The sequence below is a fragment of the Lichenostomus cassidix genome, chromosome 7 (assembly GCF_008360975.1).
Source record: "Lichenostomus cassidix isolate B80296 chromosome 7, HeHo_3.0, whole genome shotgun sequence".
Lineage (NCBI taxonomy): Eukaryota > Metazoa > Chordata > Aves > Passeriformes > Meliphagidae > Lichenostomus > Lichenostomus cassidix.
This window is the reverse complement of record NC_139488.1, coordinates 22,805,650-22,820,485: the sequence shown is the minus strand read 5'-3', so window position 1 is coordinate 22,820,485 and position 14,836 is coordinate 22,805,650. Positions and strand designations below refer to the sequence as shown.

General features: G+C 62.1%; 2 protein-coding genes across 5 annotated transcripts in view; one reads left to right on the top strand and one right to left on the bottom strand.

Moving 5' to 3' along the window:
* Window positions 1-2,718, bottom strand: part of TNS1 (tensin 1) — a 66,663-nt gene extending 63,945 nt beyond the window's left edge. For 2 of the 3 annotated variants that reach the window (XM_085066825.1, XM_085066836.1), the window contains exon 1: window positions 2,356-2,417. In XM_085066825.1, coding sequence (XP_084922951.1) covers window positions 2,356-2,388 — 33 coding nt within the window. In that variant the 5' untranslated portion in view covers window positions 2,389-2,417. Of the gene's footprint in view, window positions 1-2,355; window positions 2,418-2,634 lie in introns of those variants that run through there. The other variant, XM_085066817.1, reaches the window with a different exon arrangement.
* A 4,748-nt stretch (window positions 2,719-7,466) lies between these two features.
* Window positions 7,467-14,699, top strand: RUFY4 (RUN and FYVE domain containing 4). 2 transcript variants are annotated; one of them, XM_085066812.1, is made up of 12 exons: window positions 7,467-7,534; window positions 8,301-8,405; window positions 9,381-9,442; window positions 10,212-10,318; window positions 10,669-10,794; window positions 11,069-11,175; window positions 11,335-11,478; window positions 12,144-13,221; window positions 13,298-13,404; window positions 13,973-14,119; window positions 14,224-14,355; window positions 14,434-14,699. In XM_085066812.1, the coding sequence occupies exons 3-12, from the start codon at window positions 9,397-9,399 to the stop codon at window positions 14,534-14,536; spliced, it is 2,097 nt and encodes a 698-aa protein (XP_084922938.1). In that variant the 5' UTR covers window positions 7,467-7,534; window positions 8,301-8,405; window positions 9,381-9,396; the 3' UTR covers window positions 14,537-14,699. The 2 variants fall into 2 exon arrangements, with proteins under 2 accessions (XP_084922938.1, XP_084922939.1); XM_085066813.1 differs by lacking the exons at window positions 7,467-7,534; window positions 8,301-8,405; window positions 9,381-9,442; window positions 10,212-10,318; window positions 10,669-10,794 and having other exon boundaries at window positions 11,099-11,175; window positions 11,297-11,478.
* Window positions 14,700-14,836: the final 137 nt, after the last annotated feature.

The window sequence follows — 14,836 nt, the reverse complement described above, 5'->3', positions numbered from 1 at the left end:
GCCACAAGTGTGACCGAGTGCAGGATGGATCCAAACGTGTGCAAGTGTGTGTGTGTGTTCACGCGTGGGGGCTGAGGACAGGGAGGAGTCTTGGCACAGCTGCAGGCAGCCAGTGCCCCTCCCGACCCCCCAGCTGACTGTTTTCGGGGGGGCAACACCTGGCAGCATGCCAGCCCTGCCCACCCACCCGCTGCCAGATGAAGACGTGAGCCCCTGTAAATCCGCCTTTTCATGCCAAGACTAATGAGATTAAGCAGAGGCCCGGCGGCCCCCCCTTGCCTTGGCGCCCCGCTCTCCTCCAGCCCACTGCACCAAAGCCAGAAGGGATGGTGCCAAAATATCGGGGTGCCAGATACCTCCCCATAAAACTGCCTCAGTTTCCCCACATGGTGCATACACACACGGATGGGAGATGGGCCGTGCGCATGCACTCCAGGCCCATGTGTGTGCAAACACCCCTGGGGCTGTGAGGGTGCTGTGTGTGCAACACTCAGTGCGTGTGGCATGGCACTGCATGCACATGCACACCTGCAGGCATGCATGTTCCCACCAGCCACAGCAGCAGCAGAGGCACGGGCACATTGTCCCCATATGCAGGTCCATGTGCTATCGTGTGCACACTCACACAGGTTTGTTCACATGTGTGCAAGCCCCTCTTCCCTGGGCACCTGTCCCACTCGCGGGTGGCCCCTTGGCAGCCCCCAGAGCTGGTGCCACCCTACAGGGTGTGTGTGTACACACACACAGACACACTCACACATGTGTGTGTGCGCTCAGGCGTGTCGTCACCCACCCAACAGCCGTGGGAAAAGCTCCCCCAGGATGGGGGCTCCCACGCTGCAGTTGCTGGGTGACAGCGAGACCTAATGATGCCACGAGCTCCTTTGCATATGCAAAGCAGCATCATTGCTGCAGGGTGCCCCGTGAAGTGGCCTTGCCCCCCGCTCCCAGGGACCCATTGGGATGCTCAGGGATGCCGACACATCTCCTGTGCGTGTACCCCCCACCCTGCCCTGGCCTCCATGGGTCTGCTTCATTAACAGCAATTATCCTCACTAGTGAAAGAGCTGGCCCGTTGATTCCCACCCCCCCAGAGTCCCTTCTGCTTGTCTCGTTGCCAACATCATCACCATGCCAGAGGGGGATCAACCCAGCACCCAGCTTTATGCCCCCCAGCCCACTGCTGCTGGAGGGGCTCTCTGCCCACCCAGTGCCACTCCACCAGCCAGGGAACCAGCCCATCCCACAAAACAACCCTGTCCCAGCACCACACTGGCAGGATCCCAGTTAGCTTCCCTGCCCCCAAGACTGGGAACTGTGGGGGGATGCAGGGGTGTGGGATAGAGGGCTTCTTGGGGATGTCACCTGGATACCCACCCATGGGTACCCACCTCCAGGGACCTGCACCCACACAGAGCAGGAGTAGGGGTGCAAAGGCATCCCTAGCCATGGGCCCCCTAACATGCAGATCCAAGGAGGCTGGAAGGGGACCCAGGTGTCCTGGGCTGGAAGAGGCACCAGACAGACATGCCAAATTAATCAAGAGCTGGGAGTCCTGGGTTCATTGCCCAGCACTGCAGAGAGTGCAGTGGCGGGGGGGAAGGGGGCCTGTGACACCCAGTTCTCCTGAGGCTGCAAAGCAGGGTGAGTGGAGGGCACCGGGACACCTGGGTGCAGTCCTGTAGGCTCAGGTCCACCCAGAGTTTTGCAACCCGCTGTGCCCCCGGAACCCAGCTCGCCTTGGTGACTGGGGAGGATGCAGAGTCCCAAAGCCCCACAACTAAGTGGACGCCCCCAGTTTTCCGAGTTTCCCTTCCCTTCAGTGGAGCAGCAGAGCCTCTGCCCCAGGGAATGGTGGAGCCCCCGGCCAGTGACGCAGGCTGGGCGTCGTGGGAGATCAGCCTCCCACCCTCCCCAACTCCACAACCCTTCTACAGACGCTCCCACAGCCCAGTGTCCCTGTCCCGCATCCCAGCCCGATCCCCTCTTCATGCACCCCCCAGCCTGCTGCCCACCGCCGCTTGTCTCTCGGGCTGGGTCCCGCTCCGCTCCCCACAGTCCCCGGGGCTCCTCCCGGCCCCGCTCCCGGTGCGGTCCCCCCAGCCCCACCCGATGTCCGGCCGTCCCTGCCGGTCTCCGCTCTGTCCCGGTTCCCCCAGAGCCGGTCCTGGTACCGGTCCAGCCCCGCCGGTTCCCACTTCTCCCGGTCATCCCGTCCCGGTGCAAACGGCCCCGCTCCATCCCGCTCCCTCGCACCCAGTCCCATCCACCGCCCGCTCCCGGGACCAGCCCCGCTCCGCGACCCCGCCGCGCTGCTGTCCTGCTCCCCGCGGTGCCCCCCGGTGCGGGCCGTACCCAGAGCAGGCAGGAGAGGCACAGCCCGGTCATGCTGCCCGCGGCGCGGCCCCGGCCGGCCGAGCCCCCCGGCCCCTCGCTCCGCCCGCCCGCCCCGCCCCGGCCCCTCGCCGCCCCTCGGCCGGGGGGAAAAGGGGAGCGGCAAACCACCCCCTAACCCCGCAGCGCCCCAATCGAGTTGGCCCGGAGGCGTCTGGGACACCTCCCAACGCCAGCAGAGGGGCTGTGGGGGCCCGGAGTGGGGCTATGCGTGTCCCAGGCCCCCTCTCCCCCACTCACACACATTTGGGATCCATTTCCTCCGCTGACCGGGGGACACCCGCCACCCACGTCACCCTCATCCCTCCTCCGGCCTCCAGCGGGTCCTGCGGCGGGATGCACTCCCCCCATCCCCAGCCGAATCCCCTGGGTGGTCCCGGGATGGGAGACGGGGAGGGATCAGCGGACATCCATGCGCGGAGCTGGGGGGCCTCAGCGAGGGGGGACAACTTCCAGGCGGGACGGAGAGCGGTTTGGCAGCCTAGGGCCCTGACGGAGATGGATTTGGCAGGGGGGCGCTCCAGCCCCTCCTGGGGGGCTTGGCCGGGCGGCACACGGTTCCCCCTCTCTCCGCCAGTGCTGACTCTGGCTCCAGCCTGGAAACTTGTGCTCAGCTGGCCGTGACCATGAGGGTGTGAGTCAGGGCGCGGGACGTGCCAGGGGGAAGGACACACGGACACGACGAGCCACGGCTGGCATGGGGACCTGGGCATGGGGAGGACGTGGGCACTGTAATGTCCCCCTCCCCATGCCTCAGTTTCCCGTTCGTACTCTGCATAAAACCGCCGGCCCAGAAAGGAAGGACAGGGTGAGATGCAGGCGGCTGCCCTTCACAGAGACTGGGGTTGCATCTGACTCCCCCCAAAAGTGCAGCATACCCTCCCCAAAATATCCCTGTCCCACTGGCCTCCCCCACACCACTATGCTGTGCCCACCTAGCTCAGAGTAGTGGTACCCGTGTGGGGATGTGCCAGCTGGGACAGGGGACAGGTAGGGGACAGCACTTCCCACCCCTCCATGCCAACTAGATCCAGGGGTAGAAGGAGGCTGGGGGGACTGATCCTGCTCACAGCACCAAACAAGCAGACAGCCATCCCTGCCCATCCCACCCCCCCTATCATTACAGCCCCCATTAATCAACCTCGTTATTGCCCACAAATGAAAACCCCAGTAGAGAGAAGTGTCCACACCCCCCCATAAATCACCTCCTTCCATTCACTGCCGTGACAATCCCAGGCTCCTCAGAAGGGCAGGGACAAGGGTCATGCGACAGGGACAGGGTGGCCGCAGGGCCACAGCCCATCAGCATCATTTAAGGCGCATTTTCTCAGCAGGGGGACACATATGGGGGCACTTAGCACAGGGACCCCCTATGGGTACTACTGGTGTGAGCATGTACTCCCAGTGCAGAGCCAGCCTTGGCAGGACTCCTTTGTGTCCTGGGGTCACCACGTCCCCAAGGCCCCCACACCCACTTCCAGCAGAGCTGTCCCCACACTGCTCTTGGGTGCTCAGAGCACATGCACACATCACACATGTACCCCCCCGTGTACATGCTAGGACACACTCATGTACACACACACAGTCCATGTCTCGCATGGTGGGTGAGTCCCCATGTGCATGGGTGCCTGTCGGCAGGGGCAGGACTGGGAGACACCCCTCTAACAGCTCACACCAATGTAAAGCCCTGCTGCTGATGCTCCCAGCACACAGGCGTGTGTTAGGGGGACACGCGCCCCATGGGAGCTCCCCAGAGACCTCCCATGCACCCACACCCGTGTGAGCTGCAGTCCACTCCCACCTTAGCCCCATCTGCATGCCCATGAACACACATGCACAAGTACACATGTGTGTTACAGCCTCCTACGAGTCCCAGTTCCCACACCTATCAGAAACACACGGACAGAGTGATGGACATGGGATTGCACAACCACAAACCCACATCTCACCAGTGCCACCCACCCACCCACAGCCCTGACCACCCCCCAGTACTCCCATCAGCTCACAATCCTGCATCCCCGGCACACACTGGGGTCCTCAAGCAGTCAGAGGCCTCTCCTTCCTCCAGGCTGTGTCCCTGTCCTGGCATATACTGGACTGTCACCAGCCTGCAGTGACTCCCTCAGGCACTGCCCGGCAGTGGCTTTGGCACCTGCTTTTCTGGCATGGTGCAGCTGGAGTGTCCCATGCCGTCACACCAGGCACAGGGCAGCTTCCTAAAGGCTGAGGAACCAAGTGAGGGTGGTGCAGTGGGAGTCCAGCATCCTCCAAGAGCTTCCCCCCCTCCCTGCCTCAGTTTCCGCAGCATGGGTAGCAGAGCAAAATGAGTGCCCACACCAGGCGCTGCATGGGCACTGGGATCCCCTGTGGGGCAGTCCTTTGGCACATGGACCCCACACACACTAGGTGCTGACAGGCACATAGGTGCCCTACACAGGGTGACCCCACAGGGGTCCCTCATGTTGGACAGTTTCCTGGGCACAGGAAGACCACCACACTGAGTACTTTATGGGCATGGTACTCCCCAGTGCCAGGTGCTTACAGGTACAGAGATTCCCCCACACTGACCACTTTATGGGCACAAGGATTTCTTGTGCTGGGTGTTTTATGGGCACTGGGGTCCCTTCATGCAGGGCACAGCGCTGCCATTGTGGGTTCTGTAAGGACACAGGGACACCCCCTGCCTCTACCGTCTCTCTGTAAGGACACAGGGATCCCAGCAGATCCCTTTGAATGAAAGGCTGTACAGCAGATCCTCTCCAGTCAGGCACTGCAGGGGTCCTCGGGTGTGGGAAGAAAGGGTGACAGTGAGACGCTGTGGGGGGCAAAAAGAGGGACAAAGGACATGCCCTGCACCCTGACATGCATATGCAGGGTTTAACCCCCAGCTGCCCGGAGCAGGCAGGGCCAGCGGCAGTCCATAACCCCACTCCCCGCACCACCAGAGCCCCCCCCAGCTCCGTGTCCCCCGCAGCCCCTAACCCTAACGCCGTGCCCGGCGATGCCCGCTTACCTCCCGGCGGCGGCGGGCGCGGAGGGGCAGGAGGCAGGACACCAAGGACTTCCCCCAGCCAACCAAGGTGGCAAAGCACCAGCTCAGCCGGGTCATGGTGCCCCTGCCCGGGGCTCACCCGGCGGGGGGAGGGTGCAGGGGCTGACCCCTGCCCAGGGCACGCTCGGAGGGGCGGCCGAACCCAGCTGTGTCCCCCCCCCGGCGCCGGCCGCAACAAGCTCCGGTGCCTGGGCAGCGCCCCCGAAGTGCCCGGCCGTGGGCACGGGGCCGTGCGACAATGACGTGCTGGGGGGCTGCGGTCCCACCGGGCCCTGTCCCCCCGCCGGTCCCCCAGCGTCGCCTGCGCGCTGGCAGCCAGGCAGGGAGCACCGTGCCCGCCCCTGTCCTGCAGTGCTTGGGTGCGAGCCAGCTCCGACACGCTCCCCCTCCTCCCCCTCCTCCTTCTTCTCCTCCTCCTCCTCCTTCTCCTCCTCCCGCACTCGGGGCTCGGGGCTTGGCACCCCGGACGCTCACCCGCCTGCCCTCCGGGCACGGCATCCTCTGGGGTGGATGCCAGACCTTAACAGGGTCCCCCGCTCCAGGTTTGGGGGTGCAGGAGGTCGGACACAATCCGCGACCCTCGCCCCAACCCTGCCTCAGTTTCCTTGCAGTACCCCCTGCCCACCCCTAGCCCTAAATGGCAGTGCGTACACACGGGCGGGGGGGACTTCCCTCCCCCTCTGCCAGTCCTCCTTGTACCCCACAAAGCCTCTCTTCTTCCCAGGAGCCTGAGAACACAGTCAAGGACTCCCCACTCAGCCCCCTTCCAGTGGGGATCCCCTCCCCAAAGCCTCCCTGACTGATGCACCGTGCTGTGGGTACAGAATTACCATGGGGAACTTCTCAATGCAGGACAGCTCCAAACGTCTCCTGGCGCCTCCACCTCACCATGGGGCTTGCACAGGGCAGGGGAACAGGGTAGCAGGGTGCACCCCACTGGGCACCACACATCCCCCATGCACCCATCGGGGTTGTGCCTAGAGGAGCAGGCAGCAGCACCCCCGGATGGTGCCACGATGCCGTGCTGATGCCGGGCAAGGACCCAGCCCCACGGGGCAGCTGCTGGTGCCAAGCGTGGGCAGCGGCCATGCCAGGCATGGGCACTAATTGCATTTGCCTCGGGAAGGCTCCTAACAAGCAGCAGCATCAGGGTGGAGTGCAGGGAGTTTGGGTGGTCCCCCACACTTCACGGCTGTCCCCCACACCCTGTCTGGCACCCTGGGGGTGGCAGAGGGCTGGCGGGCAAAGGGGGCCAGGGTACAGCCCCCCCACACTGAGCCTCAGGGAGGTGACATCACCGCTGGCTCCATGGTCCCCCACCCCCATTTAATTAGCAGATGGCCCCCGGCCCCCCCTCCAGCGGGCAGCGCCAGGCCTGTGCGGGGCCATTAGCTTTATTGGCTGCGCTGAACCAGGGCCAGGCCTCGTTAATTGAATTGCACCAGCGCCAAGGATGGGTGAGCGTCTTCTGTGCCCCCCAGCCCCCAGCGCCCCCGCCCTGGCCCTTGGCTGGGGCAGGGATGGGGGACCCCACTGCCAGGGCGCAGCAGTGGCATGGCGGGCAGGGGCACGTCCCCCCTGCAGGTGTTGGGGTCTTGCCTGTGCAGTGCCTGGCACGGGGCACATGGGTGGGTGCAATGAAGGGCACACACAGTGCCCTCTCAGCCTCGCACCCACACATGCACCACATAGCCATGCTTACACAGCCTGCACACGCATGCAATCATACACACGCCTGCATATGCATGCACATGCACACACATGACCCCAGTACAGTCTACTACCACCCTGCCCTTACCCTGATCAGATATGGGGTGCTGTGCCCCATGCCCACAGTGTCACACACTGTGGGGTGGCGTAGGGCAATGGGGTGCTGAGGAGACTGGTGTCACCCTGAGCACTGCCACTGGCTTTCCTACACTCCCCAGCTGCTCGGGGGCACCCCAAAGGCCAACACCCACCCGGGAGCCAGAAGGGTGCTGGGAGGCCTGAGCTCCCACTCAGCATCACTTCCTGCTTTCACTTTGGTGCTGAGCGAGGCCTGGCCGGGGGAACACGAGCGCCCCTCAAGACACCCAAGTGGCACAGGTAGGGACAGTGGGTGCTACAAGGAGGGGCATGGCAGAGGACAGGACATGGGCATCGATGTGGCCATCCACCAAGATGGTGGTGGGGAGTGGGATGGCAGTGGGTCCCCCTGCCTGGACTGGTGGGATGAGCTGGCATCACCTCTGACATCCCCCCCACAGGGTTTTTTTTGTCCCCAGTCCAGAAGGAGCCTGCAGGACAGGGCTGACACAGTACAGAGAGCAAGGCACAGTGGCTATGGGGCACTGCTGGGTTGGGGGGCTCCCTAACAAGAAGGAGCCTTGTCCAGAATGCTCTGGGAAGAGTTTATACACTGGCTCTGGGTATAGCCCCCATGTGGAGGGCAGATGCCTGTGGAGGGTTGTGGTCCTTCGGGGGTGGGCTGCAGCTTCTGAGGGGGTCTCTGTGCCCACAGGCTGTTGTGCATAGGGGTGGTATCTGTGCCAGGGGCTGCTGCTGGCTGCTTCTAGCTGAATATGGGTCCTGGACCTCCTCCACAAAAACTGTGGGGAGGTTCTTCAAAACATTTCCAATTTCCATTCCCATGGGAGAGCATCAGGGTCTCCCCACGCCTGACATTGTCCTTCATCTGCCCCTGCAAAAGCTGCATGGGGGGACCAGCCTTACTGACCTTACCCCAGAACTGGCACCCCCAAAACAGGGAGCTGGGTGCTGGGGACTAAGCTACAGTGCCTGATGTGATGTGGGCCGGGCGGGCTGTGGCTTCTGCAGCCTCACCGACCTCCTACACTTCCTCCTGCCCAAGGTACAAAAGGAGAAGCAGGCAGGCACAGCGTGGGCACGGGGACATGCCAGCGCGCCCCCAGCACTCAGCAACCGCCTCAGGGTACCCCACAGATCCTGGACACAGGTAAGGAGCTTCTCTTCCCAGGGGAAACTGAGGTACGAGTAGGGTGGGCAGATGCAACGATAGCTCATCCAAGGTCTTTCAAGGGCAATGGGACGGGAACACAGGCGTCTGGAGACATGCCTACTGCTCTCCCGCTCTGCCGTGGTAGAGGGCACAGGGCACTCACAGGCTTGGGCACATTTGGGGGCACTTGTGCCCCCACTCCTCTGAGCACAACACACTCTGCTGGACACACTCCCACGCACACACGTGTGCTCCCCCACACCAGCCAGACACCACCCACAGTGACAAGTCACAGATCTGCAACCTCCATGAGCTTTTTCCCTCATTCTGTCCCCAAGCTGCGACCCACCCCAAAATCACTGCACTGCACAGTGCCTGGTAGCCCCACACCTCATGCCCACAACTCTTCCAAACCCCATGCAAGCCCCGCAGGCAGCATGCTGTGCCAGGGGGTTCTGCCTAGGGAGCTCAGCTTAAGGGGGCTGCATGTCAGGGGCATTGTGCCCCTCTTGCTCGACCACCCAGGAGCCCCTGCCTTGTTCATGATATAAGTGAGGGAAGCGAGAGCAGACGCAAAAGCAGCACTTCCCCTGTGCCAAGCCCACATCCTGAATCCTGGGGAACAGAGAAAAGGATAAGGACAGGGACACACTAGGAAATGGCGTGGGCTCAGCCCCAGGAACTCCTCAAGGAATGAGAGCAGAGGCTGAGGACGTATAGGGGCAGGGCACATAGACAACTACGGGGGTGAAGGATGACACACCTTTGTGCACCCCATCCATTCTGACCCATGTAGTGGGGGGACATGGGCAGGGTAAGGGGGGGTGCCTAAACCTACCCCCTCTCACCTTAACAGCAGGCAGCTCTGGGGTAGAGCCAGAGGAGTGGGTGGGGACAGACCCTCTCTCTGGGACAGAGAGTTTGGGGGTGCCAGGGGAGTGCCAGCCTAGAACCTCTCATCTGCCTCTGCAGATCTCTGTGAACAGCCATGTCAGGGGAAGGGGAGCTCAACCGTGTCATCAAGGACCTGCAGAGTAAGTGTGCCAACCAGTCTTCTGACAGCATGTTCCCTGCCAGGTCTCACCCTGCGTCCCACCCTGGGTCCCAGTGTTTCACCCTGGCCAGGTCCCTCCTTGCACCCAAGTCATGGGCCGGGGGCGGGGGGGGGGCTGCCTGCTCCCATCCTTGCTGCCAGCCCCTGAGAACCAGCAGGCCCCAGGAGATGGCTGTGCTCCTTGCTCCCCCTGCTCCCCTCCTTCATCCCAGGGCAGGTTCCTCTTTCTCTTTGAAGAAAAGGAGCATCAGAAAGGGGGGTGGGGAGCAGGGAGGGAGGAGGGCGGCAGGGGATGGACGGACGGACCTTATAGCTCTCTACAACTACATGAAATGAGGCTGTAGCCAGGAGGGGATCAGTCTCTTCTCCCCAGTTACAAGGGTTGGGACAAAAGGAAACAGCCTCAAGTTGTGCCAGGAGAAGTTTATATTGGATATTAGGAAAAATTTCTTCATGGAAATGTTTATCAGGCATTGGAACAGACTACCCAGGGAACTAGTGGAGTCACCAGCCATGGAGGTATTTAAAAGACAAGTAGATGTGGCATGTGGGTACATGGTTTAATGATGCATTTGGAAGTACTGGGTTAATGGCTGGACTCAATCTTGGAGGTCTTTTTCAGCTCAGATTCTAGGATTCTATGATTTTACCCACCATCAAAAATCCCCAAGGCCAGGAGTTGTGAGGCAGTGGGGAGAGGTGTAGGGTGGGAGAGAATGGCATACCAGCTCAGCCCTGCCATCCCACAGAGACCGTGGCTGAGCTGAACTGCAGCTACCAGGAGCAGAACCTGCCGGTGACGGATGGGAGCAGGGAGCTGCACAGCCTCTGTGCCCAGCTAGAGTTCCTCCTCCAGGTACTGCTGCTCCTCGGTCCCTTCTGCTTGCTGCCTCAGTTTCCCCTTAGGCAGAGCTGAGAGCAGAGGGGACCCTGTGTTAACCATTCTGGGAGTGGGATAACCCCAGCCAGCATTGTCTGGCCGTGGGCATTCCCAGCCACCCAGACCAGGCTCTCCCTTGTCCACATGTGTAATCACATGTGCTGCAAAAGGGAAATTGAGGCATGGAGCCAGTGAAGAGAGGACAGCCAGGGACACCCAGACCAGCCCTGCTTGGGGAACTGGCTGGATCCCAGACCCACAGGGGACAGGCTGGGGGGACAGGGGACACCCCCAAACAAGAAAGTCCTAGCTTGTACCTCTGACAGTTTGACCTCAAGGAGAAGAGGAGCTTCTTTGGGCAGCGCAAGGACTATTGGGACTTCTTGTGCCAGGGCCTAGCACGGTGCCGGCAGGAGCACGAAGGCATTCACTTCGTCACCTCCCTGGACAAGGTGGGCATAGGCTGGTGGGATGCCTGGGGACTTGTGCACACACATGGGCATTTGCTTGCTAATGGGTGCACATGCACTTGTGCACAGGCACACACTTGCTTGGGCACCAAGGGTTCACCCCCTGGTGCTGTAAGGAGTTTTCTCCCCTCTGGGATCCCCACTGCACCCCAGCCCTGGCCCCAGGGACCCTCTTCCCTCCTGCATGGGCAGACGGGACAGTGTGGGTGGGGGCAGACTGGAGTGACAGGGGTTGATAACTCCCTCTTCCCCACAGCTGAAGACCCCTGTGGGCAGGGGCCGAGCCTTTCTGCGGTACTGCCTGGTGCACCGGCAGCTGGCAGAGTCCCTGCAGCTCTGCCTCCTCGACCCTGAGAACCTCTGGTGAGAGCAGGGGCACAGTGAGGGATGCTCGTGGTGGTGGTGGAGGACATGGCCAGGGTGGGCAGTGCCCTGCAGCACCCGGTCAGCAGAGGTGACCTCTATGCATCCTCCCTATGTCCAGGGCATAGAGGGATGCATGAGCCTGTTTTGTGGTTGCAGTGAATGGTACTACGCCCGCAGCCCCTTCCTGAGCCCCAAACGGCGGGCAGAGATCCTGGGCACCCTCTATGAGCTGGACTGTGTCACTTTCCACCTGGCCCTGCACAGAGATGACCTGGACACCGCCTGGCCCATGTTCTCTGAGTGAGCTTGGGGACACTGGGGGCACTGGGGACACTGGCAGCACTGGAGGTGTCAGGGGCATTAGAGGCACCTGGGGCTCAACATTGCAGAGAAGCATGTGGGCATTGCCCCACTGCCCTAGAACCCACATGGCACCCCAGATGTGCCAGCTCTCCATATGTGGCCCCAGGAGGGCACAGTCACTGGCACCAGCATGCCCACCGTGCCTGTGCCTGCAAACATGCCACATGCATGTGTACATACACACAGAGCCATCCTCTGCCAAGTATATCCCTGCTGCAACACCATGACACTGTGACATCTGACACATAGGGACACACGTGTGCTTGCACACCCTCACCCCCAGGCACACTTGCAGGGGGGATTCATGCATGCAGCTGTTCCAGCACACTCACGCCTGTTCTGCTGCTAACACGCCTGTGTGCATGCACTGCCACAAGCACACAGGAAGCTCCCAATGCCCCCCTGCAGTCACCACAAGGGTCACCGGGTGTCACCTGTTCTGTGGGTGCTTGGGCTGGTGGCACCAACTTCCCTGGTCCTCTGCCTTGCTGCCCCCTAAATCCCTAAAGATTGGCTGTGCCTGGGGAGCCCAAATGGAGAGTGGTGATGCCCTGTTAACCTTGGGGGTGACCTGGTGGTCATGAGCCCTGTGTCCCCTCTAGGACACTGGTACGGCCCAGCCCAGTGATCAGGAGCAGCCCCTCAAAGACAGCCCTGCAGACAGACAGTACTGGCACTGGAGCACATGGATGGTCCGATGGCATTGCCCATCCCACTGTGGTACCCCGTGGGGCACCAGACAACCCGTGCCCACCTGCTTTGGCTGCCCTGCAGGCAGGGAGTGTGGAGATGGACAATATGGAGGGGGATGTGCAGGATGGGCAGGTGAAGAAGGACATGGAAGAGGAGGATGAAGAGGAGGTGGAGAAGGACGACAGTGAGGATACAGAGGAGGTGGAGGTGGAGGATGTGGAAGTGGACGTGGAGAAGGACATGGAGGAGGATTTGGAAGAGAAGGATGAAGAGTTGGAGGAGAATGAGAAGGAGATGAAGAACATGGATATAGAGAAACTAGAGGATGCACATGGCACTGGCAAAGCATCCCAGCCTGATGGTGCTGGGGAGCCTGGCACGTCCCCACTGCCCACTGACACAAGGTGCATGCTGGTCTCCCTGTCACTGGTGCCCAGGCAGCCGGGAGGGACAGAGGTGTCCCTGCAGGCTCAGGTGTCCCAGCTGAGGGCCAAGCTGGGTCAGCGTGAGGCAGCAGCACAGGCGCTGGCAGCGCGGCTGGCACGGGCGGAGCTGCGGCACCAGCGGCGGGAGGAGAGCAGTGCCCGGTGGGCCCAGCTGTGGGCACGGGAAGCAGAGGCACTGCGGGAAACCAACACCTTCCTGCAGCGGGCTGTGGAAGCAGCGATGGCAGCAGGGGACTCAGGGGCGTTGGCACGGGCACAGGAGGAGGCACGGGGCTGGCGAGAGGTGGCAGAGGAGCGGGGTACTCAGCTGGCCGGCGTGCTGGCAGAGGTGGCGGCGCTGACCTCACGCCTGCAGGAATGCCAGGCAGCGCTGGTGGCAGCAGGACAGACGAACATGCCGGAGGATGCTCATACCTCAAACGAGGTGGCTGCTGTGGAGGAGGTGCTGCGGCGGGCACTGGAGCTTGCTTGTGGTCCCCAGGAGCCCCCACCAGGCCTCCAGGCAGCGGGGGAGCCCAGCACAGTCGCCAGGATGGCCATGGTATGGGCAAGACCAAAGGGATCCCATGGTGGGGCGGGGATTTGGGGACCAAGATTGAGCACCCACTCTCCCACAGCGCTTGGCCAGCTTGGCTGCCGCAGCACAGGAGGAGACCAGGCAGAGCCGGCAGCAGCTCCAGGCACAGCAACAGGAGGTGGCACGGCTGCAGGAGGAGCTCAGCAGGTTGGGCAGGGACCCCTACTTCCACCACCCACCACCCCACAGTGGGACCTCCTATCTCTACCTTCCACATGATTTCCCCGGGACTTCCAGTGCTGTCCTGCTTGGACAAAACTGAGCAGCAGCTGGGGACTGGCAGAAGGAGGGAGGGAAAGAAGGATTTGAGGGGGGAGGACTGGAGGGAGGGGTCAATTTGGGACTGATAGGTAGGTGGAGGGGTAGGTGGGCAGAGGGATAGAGTGATTTGGCGTTAGATGGAGGGAAGGAGGGATGAATTTAGCATGAATTGATGGAGATGGGACGGTGGATGGAGAGGGATGAATTTGGGGTGAGTAGATGGATGGGTGGGTGGGCAGAAGGCCAGTGGTACGGGCATGGAGAAGAATGGATGAACAGCGGGGAAATGGATGGGTGTCAGATGGCAAGGTGGCTGTGGGGATGGATGGGCAACAGCAGAGGGAGGGAGGGACGGAGGGATAAACCAGCGGCGGGAGGTTTATCTGCATGCATGGAGGGATGGAGAGACGACCAGCTGAGACAGGGGGACCACGTTGCCACTGCCCCACGCCAGAGCCCGGCAGGACGGTGAGCGCTGGGCATCGGCGCTGCAGCGGGCGCAGCGGGAGGCCCTGGAGCGGGAAGCCACGCGCGGCGCCGAGCAGGCACGGCAGCAGGAGCTCATCCGCGACATGAAGAAGCGGCTGCTGGAGCTGCTGCGGTGAGACCCATGGGGATTCCACGCAAGGGCAAGGGCAACCCCTTTGCCCAGAGGAGGGCACCAGAGCCCAGGCAAATCCAGGGCTGACCCCTCCCCTCCCGCAGGGAGAAGGATGCCCTGTGGCAGAAGACAGAGGGCATTGACACCCCGATGCCCAGCCCGGTGCCCCGCGACCCAGGGTTGTGTGCCCGCTGCCACAAGGATTTCCGCCTCCTCTCCCGGCGGTACAGCTGCAGGTGGGCTCTGGGGGCAGTGGGTGTGGCACTGGCACAGTGCCTGGGTGGCTCAGCTCTCACCGCCTGCTCTCTCAGCAGGCTGTGCCAGGGCAGGGTGTGCCACACGTGCTCCGTGGACATGGGTAAGCACGGCCGCTGCTGCTTGATTTGCTACCAGCAAAGGCACCCGCAGGCTACATGAGCAGGGACAGCAGCTCTGGCATCGTGTCTTGGACACCTCCTGCCCTGATTGCCTCTTCTTGGACTTACTGGGAACCTGGGTGTCCAGGGCCTGCATGCAGGTCCTGCTGCCCAGCATTTCTGGTTTGAGATGTGTCTTTCTTGCGGCTGGTCCACAACGAGGAAAACTAATTTCTGCTACCCCTGTGGCTTCCGTCTCATCTATCGGTCACTGCCAGATTGACACCCAGGCTGGGTGTGGGGTGGGAGAATGCTGGTGTGGGGATGTTCAAGTCTGCCTGGGGAGAAATTATCTCTAAAA

Excerpts from the sequence above, each read along its gene's own strand:
- RUFY4 (XM_085066812.1), top strand. The coding sequence starts at position 9,397 with ATGTCAGGGGAAGGGGAGCTCAACCGTGTCATCAAGGACCTGCAGA. Across the intron at positions 10,795-11,068 it reads TCGTCACCTCCCTGGACAAG|CTGAAGACCCCTGTGGGCAG; the intron begins GTGGGCATAGGC and ends TCTTCCCCACAG. Across the intron at positions 14,356-14,433 it reads TCCCGGCGGTACAGCTGCAG|GCTGTGCCAGGGCAGGGTGT; the intron begins GTGGGCTCTGGG and ends CTCTCTCAGCAG.